General features: G+C 48.3%; 4 protein-coding genes across 4 annotated transcripts in view; 2 read left to right on the top strand and 2 right to left on the bottom strand.

The window, feature by feature from the left end:
- Positions 1–5,061, bottom strand: part of ablim2 (actin binding LIM protein family, member 2) — a 54,864-nt gene extending 49,803 nt beyond the window's left edge. The window contains exon 1 of the transcript XR_014746683.1: positions 4,781–5,061. The gene's annotated coding sequence lies outside the window, so the exon portion shown is untranslated. The remainder of the gene's footprint in view (positions 1–4,780) is intronic.
- An 836-nt stretch (positions 5,062–5,897) lies between these two features.
- Positions 5,898–12,686, top strand: zcchc4 (zinc finger, CCHC domain containing 4). The gene is made up of 13 exons (XM_084691849.1): positions 5,898–6,082; positions 6,216–6,334; positions 6,451–6,533; positions 6,654–6,932; positions 7,134–7,214; positions 10,412–10,484; positions 10,737–10,890; positions 11,042–11,142; positions 11,264–11,385; positions 11,538–11,613; positions 11,733–11,784; positions 12,128–12,284; positions 12,516–12,686. The coding sequence occupies exons 1-13, from the start codon at positions 5,989–5,991 to the stop codon at positions 12,619–12,621; spliced, it is 1,497 nt and encodes a 498-aa protein (XP_084547975.1). The 5' UTR covers positions 5,898–5,988; the 3' UTR covers positions 12,622–12,686.
- On the bottom strand, positions 6,989–9,994 carry LOC146222177 (E3 ubiquitin-protein ligase TRIM62). The gene is made up of 7 exons (XM_084691850.1): positions 9,911–9,994; positions 9,244–9,450; positions 8,892–8,987; positions 8,464–8,697; positions 8,351–8,370; positions 8,042–8,175; positions 6,989–7,955 (listed from the first exon to the last, which is right to left on the bottom strand). Exons 2-7 carry the CDS (start codon positions 9,448–9,450, stop codon positions 7,354–7,356), a joined length of 1,293 nt encoding a protein of 430 aa, XP_084547976.1. The 5' UTR covers positions 9,911–9,994; the 3' UTR covers positions 6,989–7,353.
- Positions 12,687–17,741: 5,055 nt separating the features above from the next.
- pde5ab (phosphodiesterase 5A, cGMP-specific, b) overlaps positions 17,742–26,453 on the top strand; it is a 41,156-nt gene continuing 32,444 nt past the window's right edge. The window contains exon 1 of the mRNA XM_084691600.1: positions 17,742–17,814. Within this exon, the coding sequence (XP_084547726.1) occupies positions 17,810–17,814 (5 nt within the window). The 5' untranslated portion in view covers positions 17,742–17,809. The remainder of the gene's footprint in view (positions 17,815–26,453) is intronic.

The raw sequence follows: 26,453 nt of genomic DNA, 5'->3' as shown, positions 1-26,453 counted from the left end.
GATTACAACACAGCAGCACGCAGCCAAAATCAGTACTTACACAACCACAACAAGACCCGACATTAGACTTGCTCGCTACAAAGGCTTCAGTTCCAGAGGTCAGGCGAGATACGAGGGAAGGATCTGCGGCTGGCCTGTGAGGAGTGCCGGGGTGGAGGGGACGCTTGGTGTCAGACCCTCCCGCTGTCTCTGTGTCTGGTGCAGATGACCTCCCCATGACACACACCACATGCACACACACTGCCGAACCACACAAACGTGGAGGCAAATTTGTTCATGAGGTTTGTTCAGCTTATCAGATAAGGACACTTACAATTCAGAGTAAAGGGGATGAATAAATGTTTCATTACTTGCCAGACTAAAGAATGAAAAACTGATCAATTGACAGACACCAAGCTATAATTTAGTCAGACGATTTGGTCAGTAGAGGTGCAGTACATCATGTGCACACCATAATAACATTAGGAAATTCTGCATATCAATATCAGCAATACCTCTGGAAGAAAAAAAACAAATATTTATTTTAGCATGCTTACTGGCGCTCTACACACACACACACACACCAGACAGACATCAGTCATGAAACATGAAAGCAGGCACAAGCTAGCTCTCTCTCTCTCTCTCTCTCTCTCTCTCTCTCTCTCACACACACACACACACACACACACACAGTCATGGGTATAAGTAGCTCTAGCAGGTCAGCAATGGAGAGCTTCCTCCGGGGAGACCTGGATGAACAAGCCTCTGTTGTGCACATGGAGGCAGAGATAAGCAGCCTCTTTGGGCAGGATTTGACTCACATGAAAAACACATGGAAAAAAGAGACTTTTAGCTCAGCTCAACGGAAACCCAGCCATACGCTGCAGACTGAGACACGCAGGAGGACACGCTTTCAGAGGCGAGGCGTGAAGTGCATCTGTGTCCACAGGCAGAGGCTGCGGTGGTTTAAATAGGCAGTGTGTGAACAGCAAGCCTGGCTGTAATGCTGCCTGTGACAGATAGAGCTGCTGCTGGCTGAAGTATCTCAACAGCACCTGAAGACAGACATCTCAGGAGCTGTGTGTGTGTGTGTGTGTGTCTGCGTTTGTGTGTGTGCCTGTACTGTATGTGTGTGTGTACTGTGTGTACTGTGTGTGTGTCTGTGTCTGTGTGTGTGTGCTAGTCAGTAGGGGGTCTGGAAAGATCCTACTCCCTCTGACTATTTCAATCCCCAGCTAGCTATTCTGCTATACAAAACACACAGCACAAACCCGCACACCCTCACATCTAACCAGCCTGGTCCATACTAGGAACAGCATGACAGGACTGAAGGATGTTTGGATTCCACTGTGCTCCTCTCCAGGAAGTCAGCAGAGCGGAACAGTAGATGGCAGTCCGAACACACGGGAGGCCTTCTCGGGCGTCCTCGGCCTGAAGTGTCCGCTCAGCACGTTCCCCCCGTGGACGCCTCAATTAGCGTCCCCCCCCCCACTCTGCATGTCACACATGCGTGTGACGCGCCGGAGGACCGCACAAGTCAAAGCTCAGCTGTAACGCAAGCTGCGACTTCCAATCCCCAGCCTCGATCTGATGTTTGTGTGGAGCCAAAAGAGAGCGCTTCTCTCTCATGGCACCTTCATGAATGGTGTGTTTGTTGAATAATGTTGCTCGACCAGCATGGCCACAACTATGTCTCAAGTTGGTTCATTTGGAAAAGGGACTTTTACATGTACTTCTTCAACTGAAAGCTTTAAGAATGGTATTATTCACTAGGGTAGTGATGAGCAGTGATGAGCATCCCCGCCCATCCAGGTGAGGTCTGACCTGTGAGGTCATGAGGTCTCCACTCCTGCTCTGCCCCTCCCTCTCCTCTATCAAAGACCCATATAAAACCAGGGACATGTCACAGGCCAATGCCACATTTTGGACTTAATTACCTGTGTGTGTGTGTGTGTGTCTTACCACACTGCAGCCTAACACCGATGACATCAGACTAGTATTTATCTACACGCCAAAAGCAGTGTGGCCTCCTGACCAGCACCGCCCACTCTACCACGGCCACACACACACACAAGCATACACCCTCACATTCGCACACATATACATACACACCCACGCATGTGACACACATACACACACAGCCACACGTTCACACACACACATGTGACACACACAGGCAGTTACAAGTACGCATATAGACGTCCCTTTTTCTGTCTCCCCCCCAGCACACACACACACACACACACACTGATCGAGCACAGTCAGAAACGCGGCACGTGGACACATTATACCATTGCTGACTAGCAACAAATAGTAAGACACCCAGAAATCCCCCGAAGCTCATGACACTAACTGTCATGCAGTGTACAATGTGACTTCTGACAAGCGTCTGACAGTTCTTCTCAGACATCCACTGCTCGAGGGTTTGGGTGGAGGCTAACAGTTACAGTTCCCATGAACAGCCCTTCACAGACCATTATGGCTACACCATTTGTTACTCAGTGACTGTCCTCCCTGGTTTCTGACACGTCTTCACCAGCCAATGCCGTCGCTAACTCACAAGCTCTCGATTATTTGACGATTATTCGACCGTCGCCGTTGCCTCGGCGGGACTTGGTGGGAACACGGCAGACTGCCCAGAAGAAGACCAGCGGGAGGTTTGAGGGAGAGCCCGCCTGTCTGCCCTCCATTGACTTTGCCTCTGCCCTCTGGCTGATGCTCCTCCGCCCTGGCACGGCCCACCACACACAGCGGTGTCACCTGGGTGCCTGCCACCCCTTCCACGAGGGTGTGAGGAACTGCGAGGGACGTGACCTCCATATCGGTTCCAACATGGCCGCCGGTGACGTCCACAGCCCCTTGGTTCCCTGGGGAGGGGGGGGGGGGTTCTGAGGGGGATTGAAAGTGTTTATGGATGCTTCACAGGGGATTTTCGATATCGACGACTGTGACGGTAATTTTGACCATCCAGAAAAGAAGATGAAAGGTATTTAAGGTCAACGTGTTGCCCGATACAGACGGCCTCGACACGCTAAATATACCCTGGGAAAGAAACTATTGATCCGTCTGTCTCTGCTTTAACCAATAGCAGTAATCTGAGATTGAATTAGCTATGGCGTTTCTCTCAGGCCATTCATGCAAGTCATTGGTAATCACTTTCCATGGACGGCAGAGAGTTAGCGCTTGATGCTAACTGTCAACGGCCCCGAGGGAAAACCACCGCTAAGGAAGTACCTTAAATCTTTGCTTGCTAACCACAAACAGATAAGATGTTCTGTCTCAAACTGGAAAAAGCAGACAGAGTGAATAACTGCTGTCTCAAGGTGAAAGGGCAAGTGACTCTATACTCGAGTTGAGACATTGTCAAATTGTGCATAAAAATCTTGTATGCAACATGCAAGCCTATGCTTCATTTTGGAGGAATTTCTTTCAGATACTGTACTTGTTGAAGCCATAATGAGAGCTGACCGCAGGAAACTAGACACTAACTATATGTTTGGCAGACTTCAATCAGAATTGATCAATACTCCAGTAGAGTACAACAGACCAGATCTGGCTGTAACAGTAGTTCATCTTAAATAACCTAGCCAATAAGACCAGTTTATTGAGCCAAACCTGGCCAATAAGACCAGCCTATTGAGCCAAACCTGGCCAATAAGACCAGCCTATTGAGCCAAGCATGGCCAATAAGACCAGCCTATTGGGCCAAATCTGGCCAATAAGACCAGCCTATTGAGCCGAGCATGGCCAATAAGACCAGCCTATTGAGCCAAATCTGGCCAATAAGACCAGCCTATTGAGCCAAATCTGGCCAATAAGACCAGCCTATTGAGCCAAATCTGGCCAATAAGAATAGCATATCGCGCACATGTGGATGCCAGCTGAGATCACAAGACACAAACGTTTTCCATCCATTTTAAATATCCTTTCCCAAACTCCTGCTAACATTCCTCAGAGGTAAAAGGTCACATGTGGAGCGAAAAAAAACACTGAGAGACAGGCAGATATCTTGCTTTCAAGTTGTCTATTGTGTTTTCACATGGCAGTTAGCCCTGGACTGTCAAATATCTTGGTCTCATTTCACACTCAAACTCCAGACTTCTTTTCATTAGAGATGCAAACAGAGGGCTCGGGAGCCTTCCCTGTGTGCAGTATTGATTGGCCACCTCATTAAAACTGTTGTCCATGTAGGGCCCCAGTCTCTCTAGTGATGAGGTATGCGGCTCAACATCTCTTTGTCCCCACATTCCGTTAAATATCCTCTGATGCTGTTGCTGTTGGTGTAGGCCTTTGCTACAGTATGTTATAGTACATAGCCTGCTACGGTATCCAATGCATCAGTGTAGTATACATCCAGGTTTATATCAGGACTGCATCTATTGACTGCTATGCTTGGGTTATGACCATAGTGACATTCCTATGTAATAACATAGCACTGTATTGTATTGACGTTGTGTTAACTTGAACCTCTGTCACAAACGCCCAACACAATAGTTCAACGCAGAGGATACTGCAATGCTACGTAATGAACGAGCTTTTTTAGCCCCGAACTCACAGTGGGCGTTTCTACTGTCAGAATGAGAGAACCTTTTAAATATGGAAAAAAAACATTTTCAGACTGCTTCAGCAGTTCATTATTCAAATGAGCAATAAGTTATGCTAATATGCTCATACGCCAAAGCCTATGTTCCTGGTCTTAATGAATTGATAAGCTCGACAAGACCACATTCTACTCGATGACAATAAATAGGCCTATCAAAAGATCAATAATTTGACTTCGTAGCGCTGGTTTAATAGTTACCTGTGCTCATTGTAATCCGTGGCTTGTCCCGATGGTCAGATGTACAGTAGGATATCTCCTCCTTCAGCGGCACAGCACTGTCAGGCTGTGAGGACTGCACATTGATGATGCCAAGCGCAGGAAATGCCTTGGTCAGGTCCGGAATGAGAATGGGGAAAAAATGCTGCTACAAAATGCCTTATTGCACTCTGACAATCTCTTGCTATGTTTAATTGTCAAGACGAGACATAAACAATGTCATATGCTGCGGTCCGTGGCTGCCTTTCCGACCAATCGCGCGGAATGGGTGTGGGCGTATGTTCGTCAACGCTGCTTGCGCCGCTGGTTCAGCAGCATCTCTCGAGCCAGGTGATAAATAGAGCCTCTGACAGCCCCACTGCGCTCAGCTCAGTTGCTGATAGGTTTCCTGGGTAGTGTAGTTTTATGTACTAAAATAAGATGTGTCGTGAATGACACGATTGTTTCGTTTGGACTACAATTATTTGCCAAGCAGTGCGACGTTGAGTAAACAAATCCGCGTTGGAATTGCACTGTGCGCAGAACGCTTGTCTTGCAACAATAGTCTATTCTTTAAATAATACCGAGACTGTCTTTTTGATAAGGAGACAAAACTGTCCTTCATAAGGCAACGGAAGGCCAACGGCCGATGGTAATGCCTTCTTGCAGATTAAGTGATCGCTCTCAGAATAAATACCGATACAGAGTGGTTATAAAAATTGCTTATATGCAACAGATTTGCGTGTGACCGTGGTGTCTGTACACAAATAAAATGTGGGTCCATCAAATGTTAGGTTTTATTTTGTTTAAGGTATCACAGTTGTTATTATTATAGGCTAGAATAATTGGACATGTCTGTCCAAAGGTTCAGGCTTTACATCATAACTTTTTTAGGCTTCCTGACATAGAGTGCCGCCTAATGGAAGTCTGCAACATTGTCAACATTTATAAAATTGTACCGTACTTGAGGAACTGTGTGTGTGCTAATTTTTTGGTAAAAGATCAAAATGATATGTCAACCCTAACCCTAACCCTAAAACAATCAACAATGTTTTGCACCTCCTTATATTTGCAACATTGTAACAAGATATCCACAGGGAGAACATTTTGTGACGTCAATTTTCAGCGACTGGCAAATGACAGAAGCAAGTCCTCATGTCCAGCATGCGTCTGATGTTCTGAACAGTTAAGATATTGAGGAGATTTTCAAGATGAATGTGCAATTAAACGGGAAAAATGATGACGGGTTTGGAATAGAAGTAGTTCTTCCAGAAGGGGATACAAAGGCACCGTCTTGTCCTCATGGTAACGTGACTAAATGCGCACAGAGAAGCTAGCTAGCAGCTAGCTACGAAGTATAAATGTAGTAAGTAAGTTTTGTCAGCCTCGTGATTCTAAAATAGTGCAAGATGATGACAGTTTATTTGTATTCTTCCAGGTCCAACGTTGTTGTTTGAAAAAGCCAGCAAAGGAGAGGAGAAAGGCAGAAGGTTTTATGCTTGTTCAGCTTGCAGGGACCGAAAAGACTGCAACTTCTTTCAGTGGGAAGATGAAAAGGTAGGCATAGCAACAGCATGACTTGATATTTACCCATTTCTCAAATTAGCTTTGACTGAAGCTACTTGTAAAACGGATTACGTGAAATGTGTAATAACCAGTTGTTGGGGTTGTAGGTATCGGAGACCAGGCTTTTGGCAAGAGAGTCAGAGAACCAGTCTAAGAAGCCGCTTTTCACCCATAGACAGTACTGTTCCAGGTACAGTCCATTTTAAGTTGTTCAACTGATTAGCTGTTACTGAAGCAACATTTGACATAATTGGCCACAATTGACTTAATTTTGAATCAAACTAAGAATCGTTTTTATTTTCCCCCTTAGGTTCAAGGTGTTCAAATCATTGCGCGAGGACCAGAGAAGGCTGTGCCAGGAGTGTGACCTCCTGCTGGTGCCTGAGGAACGAGGCGCCCACATCGGCCACAAGGCGCCTGCTGATGACATCACAGACGCCCAGCTGCAGAGACCCAGCACGCTGCTGCGTCCGCTGGAGAACAAGAAGAGTAACGCCCAGTACCTGTTCACCGACCGCAGCAGCCACTTCCTGTTGGACACCCTGGCTGGCCGGGGCTTCCGGAAGGTGCTCTGTGTGGGCACGCCCAGGTGAGGGAGGGGTTAATGGACTTCCTGTTATTTTGGTGTGCTCAGAAAGATTTTGGTTGTTTTTGAAGTTTTTTTTATTGTTGACATAATATGCAAAGAGTGGCAGCAAAACATGGTACACGTTACAAAATCATTCCAAAATGTACTGTCACTGATGTGTAACGTTAACATTACAGTTTACGGTGTAATGTTGTGTTCCAGACTCCATGAACTTATAAAACTGAGAAATCTAGAAGGGAAGAGTAAGCCCATGAAGAGTCTACTACTGGACATCGATTTCAGGTGAGGTTTTTTTTCTTCTTTTTTTCCTGAACAACCTCTCACTGCCTTTTATGGAACAAACGGACGACTGCAGCCTAGAAAGCATGTCAAACGCCGTCCGAGGCGTCACATGGCGGGGGTGCGATCATGGCCGCGGATCTCACAGGGCGCTGAGGTCCCTGAGCTGCATGTGGTTGGTGCCCACCTGGCCCTCGGGCGGTCTGAGGAAGCGCACGGCGGGGTACAGGGGCTCCGTGAACTGGTGGTGGGCCCTGTCGAACACGGCGTTCAGCGCCGCCGAAAACTCCTGCAGGACCTTCATGGTGTCCGCGTCGTAGAACGCCAGCTGCCCTCTCTCGTAGTTCACCCACACGCCCACTTTCCTCGGCGGCGTGGCCCGCCCGACCGTGTGGCACGCCATGTGGTGGTCGTTGTGCCAGGCCGACAGATGCCCGTCGCGAAACTCCACGCACCACGAGTTCCGGTTGCGCCCCAGTTTGGCCCCCTTGTCCCTCCCCTTCCTTTCCAGGCACCCGTAGGCCACGCCCACCGCCCAGACCGAGCAGTAGCGGACATCCACCTCCCAGTAGCCCCGCCCCTTCGCCACGGCGGAAGAACCCAGAGCGCAGCACACCTTGTCAAACTGGAGCGGGTGCTCCGGACCAGACTGGGCGGAGCTCCAGAAACGCAAGTCCCGCCCGTCTTTTGCCACGGAGATAAAGCTGTGTTTGGTCTGCCTGTCAATCACCACAGGGCAGGAATCTAAACCAATAGGAGAGCTTCATGAAAGACCATACCACCCACTCCTGGCCTGCTTTACTAGATAATAAACAGCAGACAGTGATTACCAAGCAGCAGCGTCTTCCTCTGGAACTGAGCTTTCAGGCCGTTGGAGATGGAGCGCAGGGCTCTCATGAGCCTCTCAAACCTGTCTTCATTCAGCCTGATCTCTGCCTCCGAAGCGTCCGCCTTCTTATGACAGCTGGAGACACATGCAGGAATAAAAAGAAGAAGAGAAATGTTTATTCGTCTGAAAGCACACACGGAGAACCCGCGCTTGCGCCGGTGTCCTGCGGACGACGTGATTGGATGGGTCACGGGACGCAGAGCTCACGGACTCTCCCCGAGCGAAGAGGAGGTACGGCGGGACAAATCACCTGACCTTCTCCAGATGATCCTGAAAGGAAAAACCCGAGAAAGCCAGTTACTCGACAGCACCAGAGCCAGCGTTCCATGCGTGGGACCACACATGAACCCAGACCCCCCTCACCTGAGTCTCCTTTCCCCCCCCACCCTGCCCCAGTGCTTTTTGGGTAGTGTTGATGCTCTTCTGGACCAGAGCCAGGTGCTGGTCCCAGCCTTTGAGAACCTTGTCTAGTCTGGCGCAGGTCTCCCTTCTATCCAGCTCCAGGGAGTCCAGCACGGCCTGCTCCTCTCTCTTCAGGGCGGTCCTCATGCCCTCGAACCTTTCCATGACCTTCCCCCTCTTCATCTCCGTGTTCCACTTCATGACAAAGAGACGAGGTGTTAGTGCATCCACACCCCATGGCTCGAGGGCACAAACAGCCGAGACGAAAAAGACGTACTTTCGGGTACTGTCGCCTTGTGGAAATCGAACGAAGCACCCATGCCGATGGTGGTGTCGTTCTTGTAGTGTAGTGTTGTGCAGTGACCACAGGGGGGCGGTGGCGTACTTACGGAGAGATCGGCTCTGCGCTTCTTCAGAGACTGGATGTGGCCCTTGGCTTTGGACTTCTCCTCTTGCAGTTCCTCCAGGCGCCTGGAAAGTTGCTTCTGCAGGTGACAAGACTTTACTGCTCTTCGGAACCAGGAGAACACTGGGGCTTAGGTTCTGGTGCTCTCGAACATAAACGGTTTCGGTCATGATACTGGGAATTAACTGTACGAGTATAGATATAAATATGTTCTTTATTGTCCACAAAGGGAAATGAATTGTTTGCCTTTAAAGTACAGTACACAGTACCTAGGTTCTAGTATGTACAATGCGAAAGACGACGTCCTTATTCATTAAGGGCGTGGGTCAGGTTACCTCTGAAAGCTTCCCAGATTCAGCCAGCTTGCGTAGCAGTTTGGGGGAGCGGGGGAATGGCTGCACCACCCCCTCGCCCTGAAAGCACGTGGGAGATGGGTCGAGGACGCCCTCCTGCAGTACCCCCTGATCGCCACAGGGGGCGACGGCTAGAAGATCACCGGAGGGCACCGTCGACACATCTAGGATTGACTGTCGATCTGCCATCTTTCACCAAAGAAGAAAAAACAACCTGGATTCGCACTGAATCCTTTTTCCCCCCCCCCCTCCGATTTTCTTTTCGTGTCCCTTTTCACCCCGTTTCAGTAGAACAACTGCAGCAAAGTTCTGGTTACTCAGGTTGTAGGTAAAATGGTATGTAGTGGCTCAGGTTCCTCTGTCAAAACATGCCTGTCCGGAGTCCAAACGCACAAGTTTTAGTTTAGCTATGGTAGGAAAGTGAATGAGGGTTGTGTCAAAGTTAGTGAAAACAGCTGAAAACGACAGAACATCCAGCCTGAAGGGGAAGTTTCAGTCGAACCGTCCCCACATACTGACGAGGCACTGTGTATTATTGTGCAATCGTTGCGCAATAGTCAATTTTATACAGTCTAAAGACTCTGCGTTTCCCCCTTCGATAAAGCGGTCGTGCTTTGGTATGGATAGCATGTGTGAAAGCAGTACTCACCGTGCTATGATCTGGAGTCGTGCTGTGTTGGCGAAGAATGCGATCAGTTCTTGAGGAAGGGTGTGTATTCGCTTGACAAGCTGCAGCCTGCTGTGTGCATTTGAGAGGGTGTGTGTGTGTGTGTGTGTGTGTGTGTGTGTGTGTGTGTGTGTGTGTGTGTGTGTGTGTGTGTGTGTGTGTGTGTGTGTGTGTGTGTGTGTGTGTGTGTGTGTGTGTGTGTGTGTGTGTGTGTGTGTGTGTTGAACACACCCATTTTTTTATTGATGCCAAGGTGGCCTCGGGTGTTTGTCTTGCTAGGCATGGTGTGTCAATTATATTGACTCTCTAAACTAAAGTAGTGATTTTTGTTGCATATGCCTCAGAACCGCACACCTGTGTCCAGTGACTGCTCTAGGGGTTGTGGAGCAAACGCCTTCCTTTCTGTTGTCGCACTGACATTGAACCAGGTGTGACATAGAAATACAATTCTGTCAGACGTTGAACCATTTATTTCTGTTCTAGATACGCCCAGTTCTACGGTCAGGATGAATTCTGCCACTACAACATGTTCAACCACCACTTCTTTGGCGGAGAGGTAAGAATCGACCCTGCGGCCGGACTCATCGAAACCATTTGACATCTTCTCCCACTGAACACTTCTGTGAATTTTTTGACGTGAACGTTTACCCTTTTAAAACGGATCGTGATCATCTCGTGAAAAACGGGGTCCACGTGGCGCTATGTCCATCCCCATCACTTCCTTTCATGAAAGTAATCCCGGCACAATCGAGGTGAATTCACATTCGTTCCCGAGGAGCGAGTCATGAATGTTCCGTGCTCCTCGCAGGCGGCCAGGGCGGTGCTGCAGGCGTTCCTCAGCGAGGGCGCGGACGGGGAGAGGGTTGTGATGGTGGCCGACCCCCCGTTTGGAGGCCTGGTGAAGCCTCTGGCCAACAGCTTCTCCTGCATCTCCAAGACCTGGCAGAGCCTGCCGACCCCGGGTGAGCAGGCGATCGACGAGTGTTGCTCTCAACGTGACGTGGTGTTGGGAAGCAGTGACCCAGACTACCAACCAGACTGCTTCGTTCCTGTTGATGCTGTTGTTGTGTTGGTGGGCGTTCTGGACGTGTAACGCCTCTCTCCCACCTCCAGGGGGCAGCGACAAGGAGATGCCGATGATCTGGATCTTTCCTTACTTCTTTGAGCCCCGCATCTTAGAATGCTTCCCCTCCTTTGTCATGCTGGACTACCAGGTATGAGACCTCGGTCATGCATACACGCACACACAGCCACCCCACATCCAAGCACGCGTGTGTGAGTGCGCGCAGCGATTCGCGAGCTTTCGTGGGAGTTGGCCTGTTGTCTGTCCTCCAGGTGGACTACGACAACCACCCCCTTTACAAACACGGGAAGACGGGCCGGAAACAGTCCCCTGTCCGGCTGTTCACCAACCTGGGGCCCCGAGACATCGTCCTGCCCAAGGAGGAGGGATACAGGTGCTCACACACACACACACGAGACACACACACTGCATCAGTCATGCGCTGCTGTTCATCAGCTCATAGGTGGCGCTCATGCGGATTCGTTGACGTGTGCGTGACAGGGACTGTAGCTGTGCGTGTGTCCTACTGTGTGTTGTCCCCTGCAGGTTCTGCGCCATGTGCCAGAGGTACGTGAGCTCCCAGAACAGGCACTGCTCCCAGTGTGACGTCTGCCCCTCCAAGGTACGTACCCAGACACGCTGCCCCCTCTCTCTGTCAACCTGCCCCGGGGGGAGGGGGGTCCTCTGAGGAGAGCGCACGGGCGAGCTCCAGCGTTCTAACTGTCCTTCTCCCGCTCTCAGGACGGCCGGGAGTGGAGGCACTGCTCCGAGTGTCAGAAGTGCTTCAAGCCCTGTGAGTGGAATGTGAAGGTGTTTCAAAGCCACGCTGGGGTTCCTTCTTCGTGTGGAGACCTGTCGAACGACTGTGGCTGAATCTGTCTCACCTTCTCTCTCTCTCATTTTCTCTCTTTTTATATTTTTCTTTCTTTTTCTCCCTTTTTCTCTCTGTCTCTGTCTCTCCCTCTCTCTCTCTCCCTCTCTCTCTCCCTCTCCCTCTCCCTCTCTCTCTCTCCCTCTTTCTCTATCTCTCTCCCTCTCTCTCTCGCTCTCTCCCTCTTCTCTCTCTCTCTCTCTCTCTCTCTCTCTCTCTCTCTCTCTCCCTCTCTCTCTCCCTCTCTCTCTCTCTCCACACACAGCGTGGAGGCACTGCACATCCTGTGCTCGCTGCGCGCTCCCGGACCACCCTTGTGGGCAGAGCCAGGGAGGGAAGCAGGAGGGCTGCTTCAACTGTGGCAGCCCGGCGCACAAACGCAGGGCGTGCCCACTGGCAGACGCACAGAGGAGCCACCATAAGTATGCCGAGTCATGTTTGGTTTGTGTCGTGGAGACGTGTTTGTGAGTGGAGACGTGTGTGTGTGTGTGTGTGTTGTGGTCATGTGGAGGCGTTTGTGCGTGTGGCCTCACAGTGGGCTGGGATGGAAGTTATCAAAGAATTGGCGAGACGGATGTATGTCGCTGTGGGTGTTGCTGATGTTTGGCTTGCCGACGCTCGTGTCTGAACGTGCCCTTTTGTCGTTTGTTCAGTAAAGCCAAGGCCAAGAAAGGCAGCGCTAACCAGCGACCTCCCAAACCCAAGAGGATGTCTGGAGCTGCCCGCAAAGCCCTGAAGAAGAGAGCACTGGTCACATGACCCAACTGTCACGCCACGCATCTGGATTCAAGATTGTTTTCATGAATAAAAGTCACAAAGTTCAATTTGTCTTTTGACGATTCTTAACTTCCCCCTTTTGCATAGACTGACCTTTTTTGGCGTTGGAACTGGAAAGTGTGTAATGCACGCTAAGCACCATTGCTGTCGTCACCTTCGTACAATGGATTTATTTGACCTTTCCTTGTCAAATGTCATGGTTTCCATTTGATCCAGTTTTTAAATAACATGAAAGCCTGAGGTAGAGAGATGAAATATGTTTTCCTTATTTGTGTACAAGATATGTGAGAGGATGACAGAGAAATATTTTCCAACCCAGAGGCAAGTGTCATGGGATTTAAGAGATGGCTTAATTTCTGCATTCCTCCCAGATCACCCTAAATCCATACGACAGCTAGCGCTCATGTCCTTCCAAAGAAAAGGAACAGTGTCGTTACAAACACTGCTGGAAGTGTGGAATGTTCAGTCATAATCTTATTGTGTCAAGTGGTTATAGAATGGAAAATTAAGACGTTATGTAAAGCAGGGGTTCCCAATCCTGGTCCTCGGGCCTCCCTGCCCTGCATGTTTTAGATGTTTCCTTGTTCCAACACACCTGATTCAAATGAATGGTCGTTAGCAGGTTTCTGCATAACTAGATAACAACCCGTTCATTGGAATCAGGTGTGTTGGAACAAGGAACCATCTAAAACATGCAGGGCAGGGAGGACAGAAGACAAGGATTTAGGAACCCCTGATCTAAAGCATTCAGTTAAATTCAAGGCATTTTGGACTGCACTGTAGATGTGTACACTGAATTTTGCTTAAGATACTTATCAAAACTGCAAGTGGACAAACCTTAAAGGTAAAATAGGTAAGATTTCATCAACAAACAAAAGCTTTTGTCCCCTACATGGTTTAGCAACACTGACAGCTCAGTGCCATATACATTTTTCGGAGTGCCCGTTACTTTCCAGCAATCCTCTTCCTGTCAATTTCCTTTGGTGAGACAGGCTTTCCTCCTTGGCTTCTTTTGTGAAACCACTGTCAATCCAACTAGAATTGGAAGCCCTGTTTCTCATATTAGAATGTATAATGTTAGGTGTTGCAGCTTTAGGCAATTAGTACAGTGTATTTTAATGATTTTCTTTAGCCAGTAGATGGCAGAATCGATCTCTGTATATCAAGGACACTTTTCCTTTAAGATTTTATGATGATTATATTCACATATTCTTGATTGAAACGGGGACGATTCTCAAGAAGTGAGTTGTTTTTTTCTCCAGTTAACGCCGCCCCGACTGACGATCATCCCCACTGACACAGTGGATGCACCACTGCCCTGCTGACCCAGCACCTCCTCCAGAGGCTTGAGTCAGTCCAGCTTGTGGGTCGTGCTCCCACTGACGTCCTCAGGTGTTAACGAGAGGGTGGGAGTAGACACCACCAGAATATTCAGACCCCGAGAGGTTCTGACCACACACACACACATAGCTAAATGGGGACAGTGCAACACTTGGGGGAAACACATATCAGTTCATGCATATATTCATGGAGGTGATGGTAAAAAGGCAGACTCAGGTTGAGCTACACCACACAGACACACATACCTACTAATGAGGACCTGGGGTCTCCTCAGGACAGCCTTGCATTTATTACCTGAGAGAAGCTGGGTACAGGCAGTGCCTTACTTTAAGTCTCTTTTTTTTTTTCTCTGTCCCTCACTCCATGAAAATACTTCAGTTTTCACCAGCTGTAGGGATGAAATTACCACTTATTCTCTCTCCAAGAGAACCATGACAAATTCCTTCTGTTTCACCTGTTTTGTTGAGCTGTCTTCCGTGACCGCAATTGTATCTATTTTATTGTGTTCCGCTCTCTCTATTCTGTTCCATGTCGGCAATCTTCCACGTAAACATCTGCAACTGAGAGAGCTGTTCAGAGAGAGCTCTCTGAACGTAAGGGAGAGGAGGAGACAGACAGAGAGAGAGGAGGGGGGGGGGATGACCTGAAGCAGAAAATTCCCGTTTCAAATGCTAAACAGATCCCTGTCTGTTCATCATCTTTTCAATGAATGGGAAATTAGTCTGTGTGGAAGAGAGGAGGAATAATCTCATTTGATTTGAGATTAGCTGTGGAAGAATGGGCCATCCTTTCTTTTTTTTTACCCTCCAATGAATTCAGTGTTGAGGTCTCTTTTTCCTCTGCGGCCCGCTTTCTCTTCTCACATCAAAACGCCCAGGAGGCAGAATGGAGAAGAAAGCACCGGATGTGAACCCATACGTACCCACGGGCTGGACATGACAACACACACACACACACACACACACACACACACCACATGCAGACTGAATAAACACTATCTCAACTCTCTCTCACACACACACCTGTGGGATCTGTAAGCACGCTTCACCTAGCTAACAAACAATATTAACATACTGCTAACCCCTCTATAATAACACGGTGTTCTCAATCAGCTGCTCTTTAAGAGACTGTTATGATCACTGGGGCGAGCAGGGGGGGTCCAGTCTTGGCATTGTTCCTGTCAGGTCACACAAACCTTCCCCCGGCAACCTTTTATTACATCTTCAACTGAATTTATATTTTGTATTATTTGAGAAGTGAAAATGTTTTTAGTCTATTGGGATTTTCTTTAGGCCTGTTTGCTGAATACTATTCGCAAGCTAGGGCTAAACTCCAAACTTGAAACCATCATGTTCCATTATAGTATGTATCCTCCTAACAGATGCAAATATATTTGATCATACATTGCGTCCGGTGTCTGTGCCTGTATCGATTGACATTGACATTTAACTGTAAAGCTAAGCTAGGCTAATGTATTAAATATAGCCCGATAACACAGCTGTCCCACAGGGGCAACAGTAAACAACAGCTGTGTGGAGCCCATTCTGGCTCCTAGTGCTGACAGTTGCCTGCCCCAGGCCTGGAAATTACAGCTACAGATACAGCTGTGTTGACCAAAATAGCAAGGAGTTTGGTGCTGTGCACGTGTGTGTCCTTCCTCTCTACCAATAATTGTTCTTATACACACCTCACCATGTCCACACATCCCCCTGTGCTCCCGCAGTTGCACTAGCATCCCGGCCATGCTCGTATTGATTTGAAAGCCCTCGCGTTATCGTATATAGCAGCTCATGGTATTGCACCAGAGTATCTTTGCAGCCTTGTTGCGTCCTACGCTCCTTCTCGTTCTTTTCGCTCTGCCGATTCATTTTCACTTCAGCAGCACCCCTCCCCTCCCAAGTGATGAAAACATGTTCTCTTTCAGAGGCCCTGAGCTATGGAATGCTCTTCCTTTTACAATTAAAAACGCCGCTGTCTTGAATTGCTTTAAGAAGTTCCTTTTATTCAAGGTTGCCTTTCAACATATATCCTGTTGTTTTATCTGTTTATTCAATCTTGTAGCACTTTGTGTATAAGAAAAAAGCATTATAAATAAAAGGTATAATTATTATGATTATTAATTGATTACCGTTCCTTTGTTTAGTAGCCTACATTTTGTTTAGGTCAGCATGGCGTGTGTGTGTGTGTGTGTGATTACAGTTCCTCCTTTTTCCGAACGGGCAGATTTTCCGAACGGGCAAGTGTCACACACAGTACCATATGGTCACCCCTCTCCTCACAATCAAGAGCTTCCATCAGAACAATAACAGTATTGCTACCACTGCTGGTATTGTGGCAGTAAATAAACAGATGCTCTGATAGCAGGAACACCTCACACGTCGATGTAGGCAGTCACATGGTTGGTGAAATGGAAATAGCAGACCTGCTGTTTCTAGTTTCTACTGTTTGTTCTGGCAGTGTGCTCCTCAACAAACCAAATCCCTCACAGGAAATACTGTCCTTCTGGCCCTCAGTGAAATGAGTTTAGCTTAGTATTAGCATTAGCATTGCTCAGTTCAGCCGTCCAACCAAGACATGAGGTGACAGTTCAATGTCAGTTGGTAGGAAACGAAAGGAGGCACAATAACAGCCCTTTTTGTTGTTGTCGCTATTTTGTGTTTTTTAAGAGCCATTCGGATATTTACTGCATTTAGAGCTGGCGTTTCCATGGCGAACTAAAGGAAAACAGATGTCTGTACTCTCGCGGCAGGCCTGCGAAGGGACGCGAGGAAGCTCTGAAAGGAAGCGTTACATCTTTGAACCCCCGATGACCTTTGAAGCAAGGCTTTGCACAATTGACCCGTCCACCGTAGTCCGCTTTCATCCATGGAGAACAAAGCCAGGCTCGCTGTCCACTTACCACAACAGGTGAGCAGCACCGACGTTGACACACACACGCATGCACACACAGGCACAAACAAACACCTTGGCACCCATGGCCTGAAGTACCACACATACACACACACCCAATGTAGACAAGGATTTACCTCAAAGCACCCAGTAAACACCCCGGTGCCATCAACACCAGATCACCCCGGAGCCTTGTTAGTGAGAGCACAGTGGTAGATGTGGAGGTGACATCAGACCCAGGCTGGGACTGGACCCTGGGGCCTGGTTAACCAGCAGACCACGAGGTTCAGACCTGGGAGGGTCCATGTCGAAAAAAACACTCCTGATTAACGGAGGATGGTTGTGGGAAAAACGATATCAACCAGCCTGGTCACCCTGGAGAGGAGGTTCCCCTGTGCAGCTGTGTTGTTCTCCGGGGGCCTGGACCAAGTGAGGGGGAGAGGGGGGGGCGAAATATGAAGAGGGTGCGGGGTGGGCCAGGCCCCCCGAGATGGCAGAGAGGGGAGCAATTATGAATCAATCCCCCGTTCCCTCACTCTCTCCCTCCTCTCCCTCAGTCCCAAAAAAGGATATAAAGCACTCTCCCTCCAGAGAGGGGAGACGTTTCGAGAGAGAGAGAGAGAGAGAGAGAGAGAGAGAGAGAGAGAGAGAGAGAGAGAGAGAGAGAGAGAGAGAGAGAGAGAGAGAGAGAGAGAGAGAGAGAGAGAGAGAGAGAGAGAGAGAGAGAGAGAGAGAGAGAGAGAGAGAGAGAGAGAGAGAGAGAGAGAGAGAGAGAGAGAGAGAGGGGGGGGGGAAGCACAGGAAAAGGGGGAGGGAGAGAAAGTGGGAAAAGAAGAGAAGAAACATCCACCCCGGTCTCTTGTCAGTGTGCGGTTTGCGAGTGTTTGAAGAGAGGCGGCGAGCCGTCGGGAGAGAGAGAGAGTGAAGATATTCCTCCACCATGGGGTGAGTAGTTCTGTGATGACAGGGGATGCGGGCTCAGCTGGCCTTTCCAGTCTGACCACAACCCCATTTGTCTGTGAGAAAGACGAGAGTTCCCATCGCTGGAAATGTTTCTTTTTTTGTGTGTTTTATGAGTGAGATGAGAGCTTTTGTGAGCATGTTCAAGTGCGTGTAACTGTGTCGAGTGTGTGTGTGTGTGCGTTTACATTCCCACTCTGGTGAGTTATGCTCCCTCTTCACAGAGTCCAGGAGTTGTTCTGAAAGGAAGAACACACAGTGTTCACAGAACTGAAATCACCTCTGCCATTTTGTGTGTGCGTGTGTGTAGACTACATTACTTTTAAGTGCATGGCATTTGAACAGACCTTTGTCCGTAAACGACTACATAATGGAACAATCCCCAAACCCAATCCCTTCAATGTCAAACTTCCACAGCGCCTTGTGCTGAGGTAAAGAAGCCAGGCAGACGAAAAACAACTTAAGGGTCCCCCTGTCTCCAAGCTGGATCGTTTACGTCGCCGAGATTTACATTCGGCTCTTCCAAGAGTTTCCAAGTCAACCTTGTTTTCCTCTGGTTGTGTCGGGATGATGGATCCTCCCCCGCGTGGCGCGGCGACCGGCGGAGCTCGCGCGTTTACACGACCGCATGCCAGACACGTCTAATCTCACACTCATCTGACAGCGGTGCTAAGAAATCGCATGGGGGGAGGAGGGGGGGGGGGAGAGAGGGGGGGGGAGAGAGGGGGGGGCGTGGTTTCAGGAGTTGCCTTGCACGTCCATGATGACCAATGTATGTAACATAAACACTTGTCACTGTAAAAACCCGCCGCAGGTCCCATGCCAGCGTCTTCTGCTGACGGGAGCTCACAGGGGTTGTGGGAGTCTGATTTCAACCGCTGGAGAGAAATTCCTCAAAGCGGGGGAAAAAAACATCCCAAAACGCCAGAGCAGTCACCTCTGACCTTTTGAGAATGGACTATTCTGATTGGCCGGACGACCGTGAGGCGAGGAGAGCTCAGCTTGGTGGAGACTCTGCTCTGGTTAGTTTCCTGTTTGAATCGGAGGGAAAATGGTGCGACTATTTCTGTCCTTTTCTGTTCTATCTATAGCATCTTGTTTTGAGCTCACTTTCTCTGTCTGTCTGTGTTTATGATTGATGGTCTCTGCGCTAGATTGTCAAATGCTGTCTGCAAATCCTCTGTCTCGTGATGCTGTCAGCCTGTCAAACAAGGTTCATTTTGATCCCAAATCATTGTTTCACTCCTCTTGGTTACCCTGGGGCTTGTTTTTGCAGAAATAGGTTAGCTTTGGTATGTACTCCCAACTTCTTGCAAACGCTGCTCTTTATAAGGCTAGGGCTAGAGAGCATTCTCAACATTTTTCTCTTTATCTGGGATGTACTGCCGCCAATTCTGGTGGCTTATCTGTGACGTCAAGAGGGTATACCGCCGGAGTTAGAACGATCTTATTAGCAGGGCTACCTGAGGGGAAGACAGAACGTTACGGGTTGGTCTTGACTTTATATGGCCAGCTCGTCTCTCTCTCTCTCTCTCTCTCTCTCTCTCTCTCTCTCTCTCTCTCTCTCTCTCTCTCTCTCTCTCTCTCTCTCTCTCTCTCTCTCTCTCTCTCTCTCTCTGTCTCTGTCTCTGTCTCTGTCTCTGTCTCTGCCTCTCTCTCTCTGCCTCTCTTTGCCTCTCTCTGCCTCTCTCTGCCTCTCTCTGCCTCTCTCTGCCTCTCTCTCTCTCTCTCTCTCTCTCTCTCTCTGCCTCTCTCTCTCTGCCTCTCCTCATTCCACATGAGAAACGCAGCAGTCTGGTTCAGTTGCTCCGCTCGTGGAAATGCCTCCAGGGCTCTCTCTGTGTGTGCGTCCAAGGGATCCCGCCCCGGGTGACTGCGGTCAGTTGTTTGTGTCCCGGCGGAGGCAGAGTCGGAGTGGATCACGTGTGAGATCAAGCTGGATGGGTGAACTGCTTGACTGGGTGGAAGTGTTGAGGACTTTTGATGGGGTGCGTTGAGTCGCGAGGTGTGTTTTATGATTCGAGGAATGGTCAGAGAATGGTGTTGTTTGAAGTCGACTGTGCTGTTCTGGTTCAGAGCCCAGACTATAAGGTTGAGGTCAATGTGTTGAGTGGGATTATGGTCCAGAAACACACTGCTCAGCTCAAGGAATATTGATACAGTATATTCTTCTTTAAACTCGGCCCTTGTGTGCTGGTTCACGTGACATTTTTTTAGCACTGCACAAAAATGTAAACACGGGAAAAGCCTATAAAGAGATATTACGAGATCATCTACTACGAAAATGTTGCTCTCTGAGTGGTTTTCATATCTCTATGCTGCCTTTTTACAATGACCTGAAATTCCATGTAAAGTCTCCGGCTCACATAAATTTACGTTTCATGCCATTGCTGTTAAACATTTCAACAACGTGCACCTTGTTTTAATCTTCAACCACAGTATGTCACAGCGCCAACCTACCTATCAAGGTTCTGATTACACACACACACGAGGGATTGTTTATAGAAGGAGATTTGCTCTTTCTCTGGTGACAGAGAGCCCCTGCTGGTCTAACGGGTTGATTAATGGCTCCGGTCACTGACTTCATTTGGATCAGGACTGCGAGGCCTGCTTGGAAGTTATTACTTTATAATGGGAACATATAAGCAAGGGCCATGTGCTTTTCATCACGTCCAGGAGATGACAAATGTCCAGGCAGGATGAACAAGGTTGCTTAGTGACGGGGACCCCAGTTGTGTTCAAGCTCTCTCTCTCTCTCTCTCTCTCTCTCTCTCTCTCTCTCTCTCTCTCTCTCTCTCTCTCTCTCTCTCTCTCTGTCTCTCTCTCTGTCTCTCTCTCTCTGTCTCTCCCTCTCTTTCTCTTATACTGTTTGGCATGCTTGCCAAGCCATTTTACTGTCTTTCTCTCGCTGCTAATCTAGACAGACTTTGCTGTGGTAGGAGACATTCTTCATACAGTTTCATGAGTCACTTATTCCCTCTGGGGGCGACAAGGAAAACCCCAGTTCCCAGTGAGTCTGTCCAACGCTTCCATTTCTGGGGTGTGAAATATTCCATATCCCACTTTGCTAAAAATAACTTGGGCAAGTTGGTCAAATCGGAGCCGCTGTGGAAAGAGAGTCTTTGGTAGTTTAACTTATCGGCTGAAGGGTGAAATGGTTTACATTGGTGGAAAAGGAGTCCTTCATGATCCTCACATCACTACAGAGCAGGTTTTCACTGGCTGGCTCCCCTCCATGTGACTTCCTGAAAGCATTGCTCCCTCAGGCTGTGAAAGTGTGCACACCCCGGTCTCACACCTTCACACCTCACTGTCAGGACAGCGGGGAAGTTATGACATCGGCTCCGGAAAAGTCTATGACAAAGAGCCATATCTAAAACTTCACTTAAACTGAACAGGTCACCTATTTCCCGGCAGCCTTGAGACCAGGCCATGACAGTAGGGCGGCGTGAAGCTAAATAGAGGACATCGTTTCCGCTGGCGATGTTGCCGTTTCACTCGCAGACGCCACAGCGTTTATGCGAGGAGTTAAATTGATTCAATAAATCACTGAGTGGGCGAGAATAAACAGAGAGACTGTGAGAGGAAGATGAATGTTTGATACCTAAATATGGCCATAGTCTTCCAGTGTCCTCTCTGCTGAGTGGAGGGATAGGGGATTGTTAGCTTGTTCTGTCAGGCTAATATCGGGTCTATACAGAGTCAGAGACAGGTGTTCAAACATCCCAAAGTGTTCAAAGCGATGGGACCAATTGAAGTCTTGTTCAACTCCAACCCAATGCACACATACCATTGTCTACTCATGGAAAATACCAGTTCCTTAAAATAACATGAAGGTTTGGAGGTCAAATCTCTTTTCAAACATTGCTTTTTTTTCATGGATCATCCTGACATACACAAGCCTAACCTTTACTGATTTTGTTACAGTTAAGCAAGCCCCCTAAAAACCAAACCATTAGAAATGACTTTGCCCAGCCTCTCACGCTATCCAACCACAAACTAACGCAGAGTTTATTTACCCCAGGACAGGGTCATTAATATCTGTTTGTGACTGCTGTGCCACCCAGGGCTGCCAGTACCCTTGCTATGACAACGGCAGCGGTATGCCAACCCCCCCCGAGACCACCCCCCCCCCCTCCCCCGCCAGCCAATGAGAGACCCCGATGGGCATGTTGCCACGCTGCAGGCTGGCAGACCACCCCAGGGGGGTAGGATGGATGCCAGGGAGCTTCTCATCTCACAACACCCTGTCTGGTGTGCAGCGCCACCCATTCATCACCAGGCTGACATCCCGGGCATGGGCCGACACAGAGGCTACATCTGTTAGCATTCACCCGCTGGTAGAACAGGAACCCCGACGAACCACTTTCTGAATGAAATGAAAAGAAAGGATGTGCTTTTCTGTCTGATAGAATGCCAGAGTTGAAAAATTGAAAGTCTTGGCTCTGTTAATTGTTCTTTTCCCTCTCAGATAAGAGCTTGTTTCGTGTTTTTTTTCTTCTTCTTTGTGGGCGGACTGCACAATGATCATTTCACACCAAGGAGGGCAACCTCACAGAGAGAGAGAGAAAAGAGGACTGAGAAGATGGTCAGACCATACTGGGAGGAATGCGTGATCTGTAATGGACGGAACGTGCTGCTGAGCAGGATTGAACGGAAAAGCAAAAAAGACAGAAAGTTCTCAGAAAAGAGCAGAACTCAATAGAATTGGATTTTTAGGCTTTGTGTCCTTTGTGTCGTTCGCTTACTGCAATATAAGCTTCTCAGAGTTCTTTGATTTTCTCCTAGTGTGAAAATGTCTTCCAGTAAGTCTGTTTATTATTCTCAGTAAAGACACACATGCCTGACCTGAACTAGGTCACTTATTACCTCTCCTCAGACCTGTGGTAGGTGTCTAGACTCCTGGCTTCTACTGCCTAAAGTTCCCCACCTTTAAGGAAGGTCAAAAGGTTATCTATTTCAAAACCTAATAACGGATAACACCAGTCCAGTCTGACTGTAGGTTCCAAATCATGAAGAGGAAAGTTGTAAGAGCACATACACACACACAGCTTGCACACGTAACACACTCCCAGATAACTCCAGGAACAATGAATTCTCCGAACTGTCCTTGAAGTGAGAATCAATATAAGTTAATGTATAATACACAGACTCCAATTTCTTGGAGTTATGGTAAGTATTCCCTGAACCAGTGAAGATTCATCATAAACCATCAACTCTGGTTCCCGGAACGTTCCTTTAAAACCATTTGGGGAATATTCTCAATGAATCCGTCACAGCGTGGGGGCCTTGTGTTTACGAGATGACAGGGCACAGAGCCCTGCCTCTCCACTGTACTATAATAACAAACACAGTATCGAGAAGACGTTCTACAGTCTTAATCATTTCCTGCTGGAATGTTCCCTGGAGGTCTCACGACAGGCTCCAGATACACCTCCTCATCTCCTCTTCTCCTCACTTCTGGAGTTTTTCCTCATAAAGACTTGAGGCAGACGCTGAAGATAAACGAGCTCATCTTCACTCCTGTTTCCCGCCCTCGGCCTCAAACAGAGAGACTTACTGTACAGTGTCGACAACTCTCGCCCTGTTGCCAGGCAACTAATGACCCTCCCACATGGCCTAATTCGGCGTGCGTGCGTGTGCGTGGGAAATCAAATTACAGCCGTGCTTTAGACACCTATCATTTAAAATCCACATCAGGGTTCATTTTGTTTTATTTTTGTTTTCAACTGGGCCTGTATAATTATAACAATCAACCTGGAATACCAATTAACCTGAAATCAAAATTATACTTAAAAATAAACTTACCAAAGTTACAAAACTTTATAAAAATGTTTGAAGACTTTTGACTATCTGACATCGCATGGAACGCTGTAAAGTAATATGTGGTTAAAATATGGGTGGGTGCCAATAAACTAGGCAGTAGGTTTTCATTTCTGCATGGCGAAAGTGATTTAGGCCTTTCTGATGTCGGTCTGTTTTAAACTAAGGGCAACTGATTATCTCTCAGCTGCTAGTATCTCAAAAATGTGGACATAGTTCACCCAACCTATGCTATCTTGTTTACAGTTTTTCACATTTGTTAAAACACATTTCTTGAAACAGTCATCCATTTTCCTAAATTTTCCTACACACAACAAGTGTGTATAGATGCATTGTTTTACCAACATTTTCATGAACAGCTTTCAAGACGGTGGCGAAGCATGATTTTATTAGACATGAAAGCGTGAAATGAATGATGAACACAGCGGGACATTTTCTGAAAATGAGACAGAGAAAAGAGAGAGAGAGAGGGGGGAGGAGAGAGAGAGAGAGAGAGAGAGAGAGAGAGAGAGAGAGAGAGAGAGAGAGAGAGAGAGAGAGAGAGAGAGAGAGAGAGAGAGAGAGAGAGAGAGAGAGAGAGAGAGAGAGAGAGAGAGAGAGAGAGAGAGAGAGAGAGAGAGAGAGAGAGAGAGAGAGAGAGAGACGAGCTGGCCATATAAAGTCAAGACCAACCCGTAACGTTCTGTCTTCCCCTCAGGTAGCCCTGCTAATAAGATTGTGCTAACTCCGGCGGTATACCCTCTTGACGTCACAGATAGAGAGAGAGAGAGAATATATAGTTTTTCAGAATGCTGGCAGTGCCTAACAATAGGAGACTGTGTTAGAATCTAAACCCTCAGCATTTAAACAACCTCTTGCATTACTGTTCAGTACCATTCACATTTGCAGTGTAGTTCAGTGTCTCCTAAACTTGGTCCTCGGGACACCCTGCCCGACATGTTCTAGATGTTATCCTGCACCAACTCACCTTGTGCGGCGCTTCATAATGACCCATCCACTTGAACTAAGTGTTTTGGTGCAGGGAAACATCTAAAACATGCAGTCTTGACACACTGTCAGGCAACCCATTCTTCTATCCGAAGCCGCCCACAATACAATGATTTTGACAGAGTTTAGTTAGAGGGGGATGTCAAAAAAAACACACACAACGTATTAAACCGTTTTATTTTTGTGTCGACAGACTGTGAAACCCATTGAGCAACACACGATCCATTGTCCAGCACAGAGCCTATTATGTGTGGTGCACTTGTGCTGATTACGACAGAGGTACACGCTAGAATATGTGCAAGTACGGACTGTACGCCAGCTGACCGGTGGCTCCTTTGATCGAGCTAATGTGAGGTCCAGCAGCCTGTACCCACACAGTCCTGATGAACGGAGCGTACTGCACACATAGTGCTTTTGAGACCAGCAGTGGCCCCAGAACAATGATTGGGTGGAGTGGGTGTCATGATCCCCAAAAAAACTACATTACCATGGAGTTTTAGAGTGAGTCATTTACAGTAACTACCAATGAGTGTTTGGAAGGTTTGCCCCAGATTGGCCCTGTGTGAACACAAGTGCAACCTGGGACACTGAGTCCAAGGCCCTGGGGCCGTGTTGTGTTCTGTTTGGTTATCTTACCAGCGGGGAGCTGTAATGAGTGTGTTTCCACTCTGCAGTCTTCTCCCTCCAGTATTTCCACTGGGTTCATTTGACAATAACAGCACACATGCACACACTCCTGTGCACATGCACACACACACACACACACACACACACACACACACACACGCACACACACATGCACACACACCGACAAGCACACCTGCTCAGCTTTGTGAGCTATCTCTCTCTCTCTCTCTCTCTCTCTCTCTCTCTCTCTCTCTCTCTCTCTCTCTCTCTCTCTCTCTCTCTCTCTCTCTCTCTCTCTCTGTCTCTGTCTCTGTCTCTGTCTCTCTCTCTCTCTCTCTCTCTCTCTCTCTCTCTCTCTCTCTCTCTCTGTGTGTGTCTCTCACACACACACACAGCTGCTCTCTGCTGGTAGCTGAGGCCGAAGCAAGTGAGTGGAGGACTGAGCCATTTCAGACGTAAGGAGAACAGGAGAACCTCATCCTTCCATCCTCATCCATCCCTCCTTGACTCCTCCTTCTGACAACCTGCCCTTGATTTTCTCAGACCCTCCTTACTTCACACAACCCCATCTGTCAGACTGCCCGGTGGGATTAACACTCAGCAACTAACTACTCTGAACATGATTTTTACCCGGAAGTCGAAAATGGAGGTTTGAAAAAGCGAATGTGTGTACCTGTACGCGTGCGCGCGTGCGTGCGATAACTAATTATACATCTCTGCAACCTGACAGTGTTATCTAATCAGCACTCACAGGGACTGGCAGACAGGGGAGGCTGCTGTGCTGAAAGCCCCAGGTAGTCGGAACACACCCCCCTCTTCATGCCGCCCTGGGCGTCTGCCCAGCTTACCCATGCCAAGAACCACTACTGACCCTCAGGGTCCGACAGGGGACGTACAGAACCCAGCCACCAGAAAGTCAAGGTCCCTGTAAACCAGCCTGGATCCTTCCAACCGACAGCTGTCCGTATGATCCATGACACGGAACTTATTACCTTCCCGACCGATAGATCCTTTCCAGATGGGGTCCTGGGGGCAGAGGGTGGTCTATTGGGAGTATAGGGGAGCCCATCTCTTCTGAGTTATGATTCCCCTTATAAGGATTGAAAGGGCCGTAAATCTAGAGGGTAATTGGGATTCTGTCAGGCATCTTGCTTGAGAGATGGATGAAGCAGTGCTGAAAGTCCGAG

The sequence above is a fragment of the Hypomesus nipponensis genome, chromosome 25, assembly GCF_054491055.1.
Source record: "Hypomesus nipponensis isolate SF chromosome 25, ASM5449105v1, whole genome shotgun sequence".
Lineage (NCBI taxonomy): Eukaryota > Metazoa > Chordata > Actinopteri > Osmeriformes > Osmeridae > Hypomesus > Hypomesus nipponensis.
The sequence above is the reverse complement of the archived record's forward strand: the minus strand, read 5'-3'. Positions and strand labels throughout refer to the sequence as shown.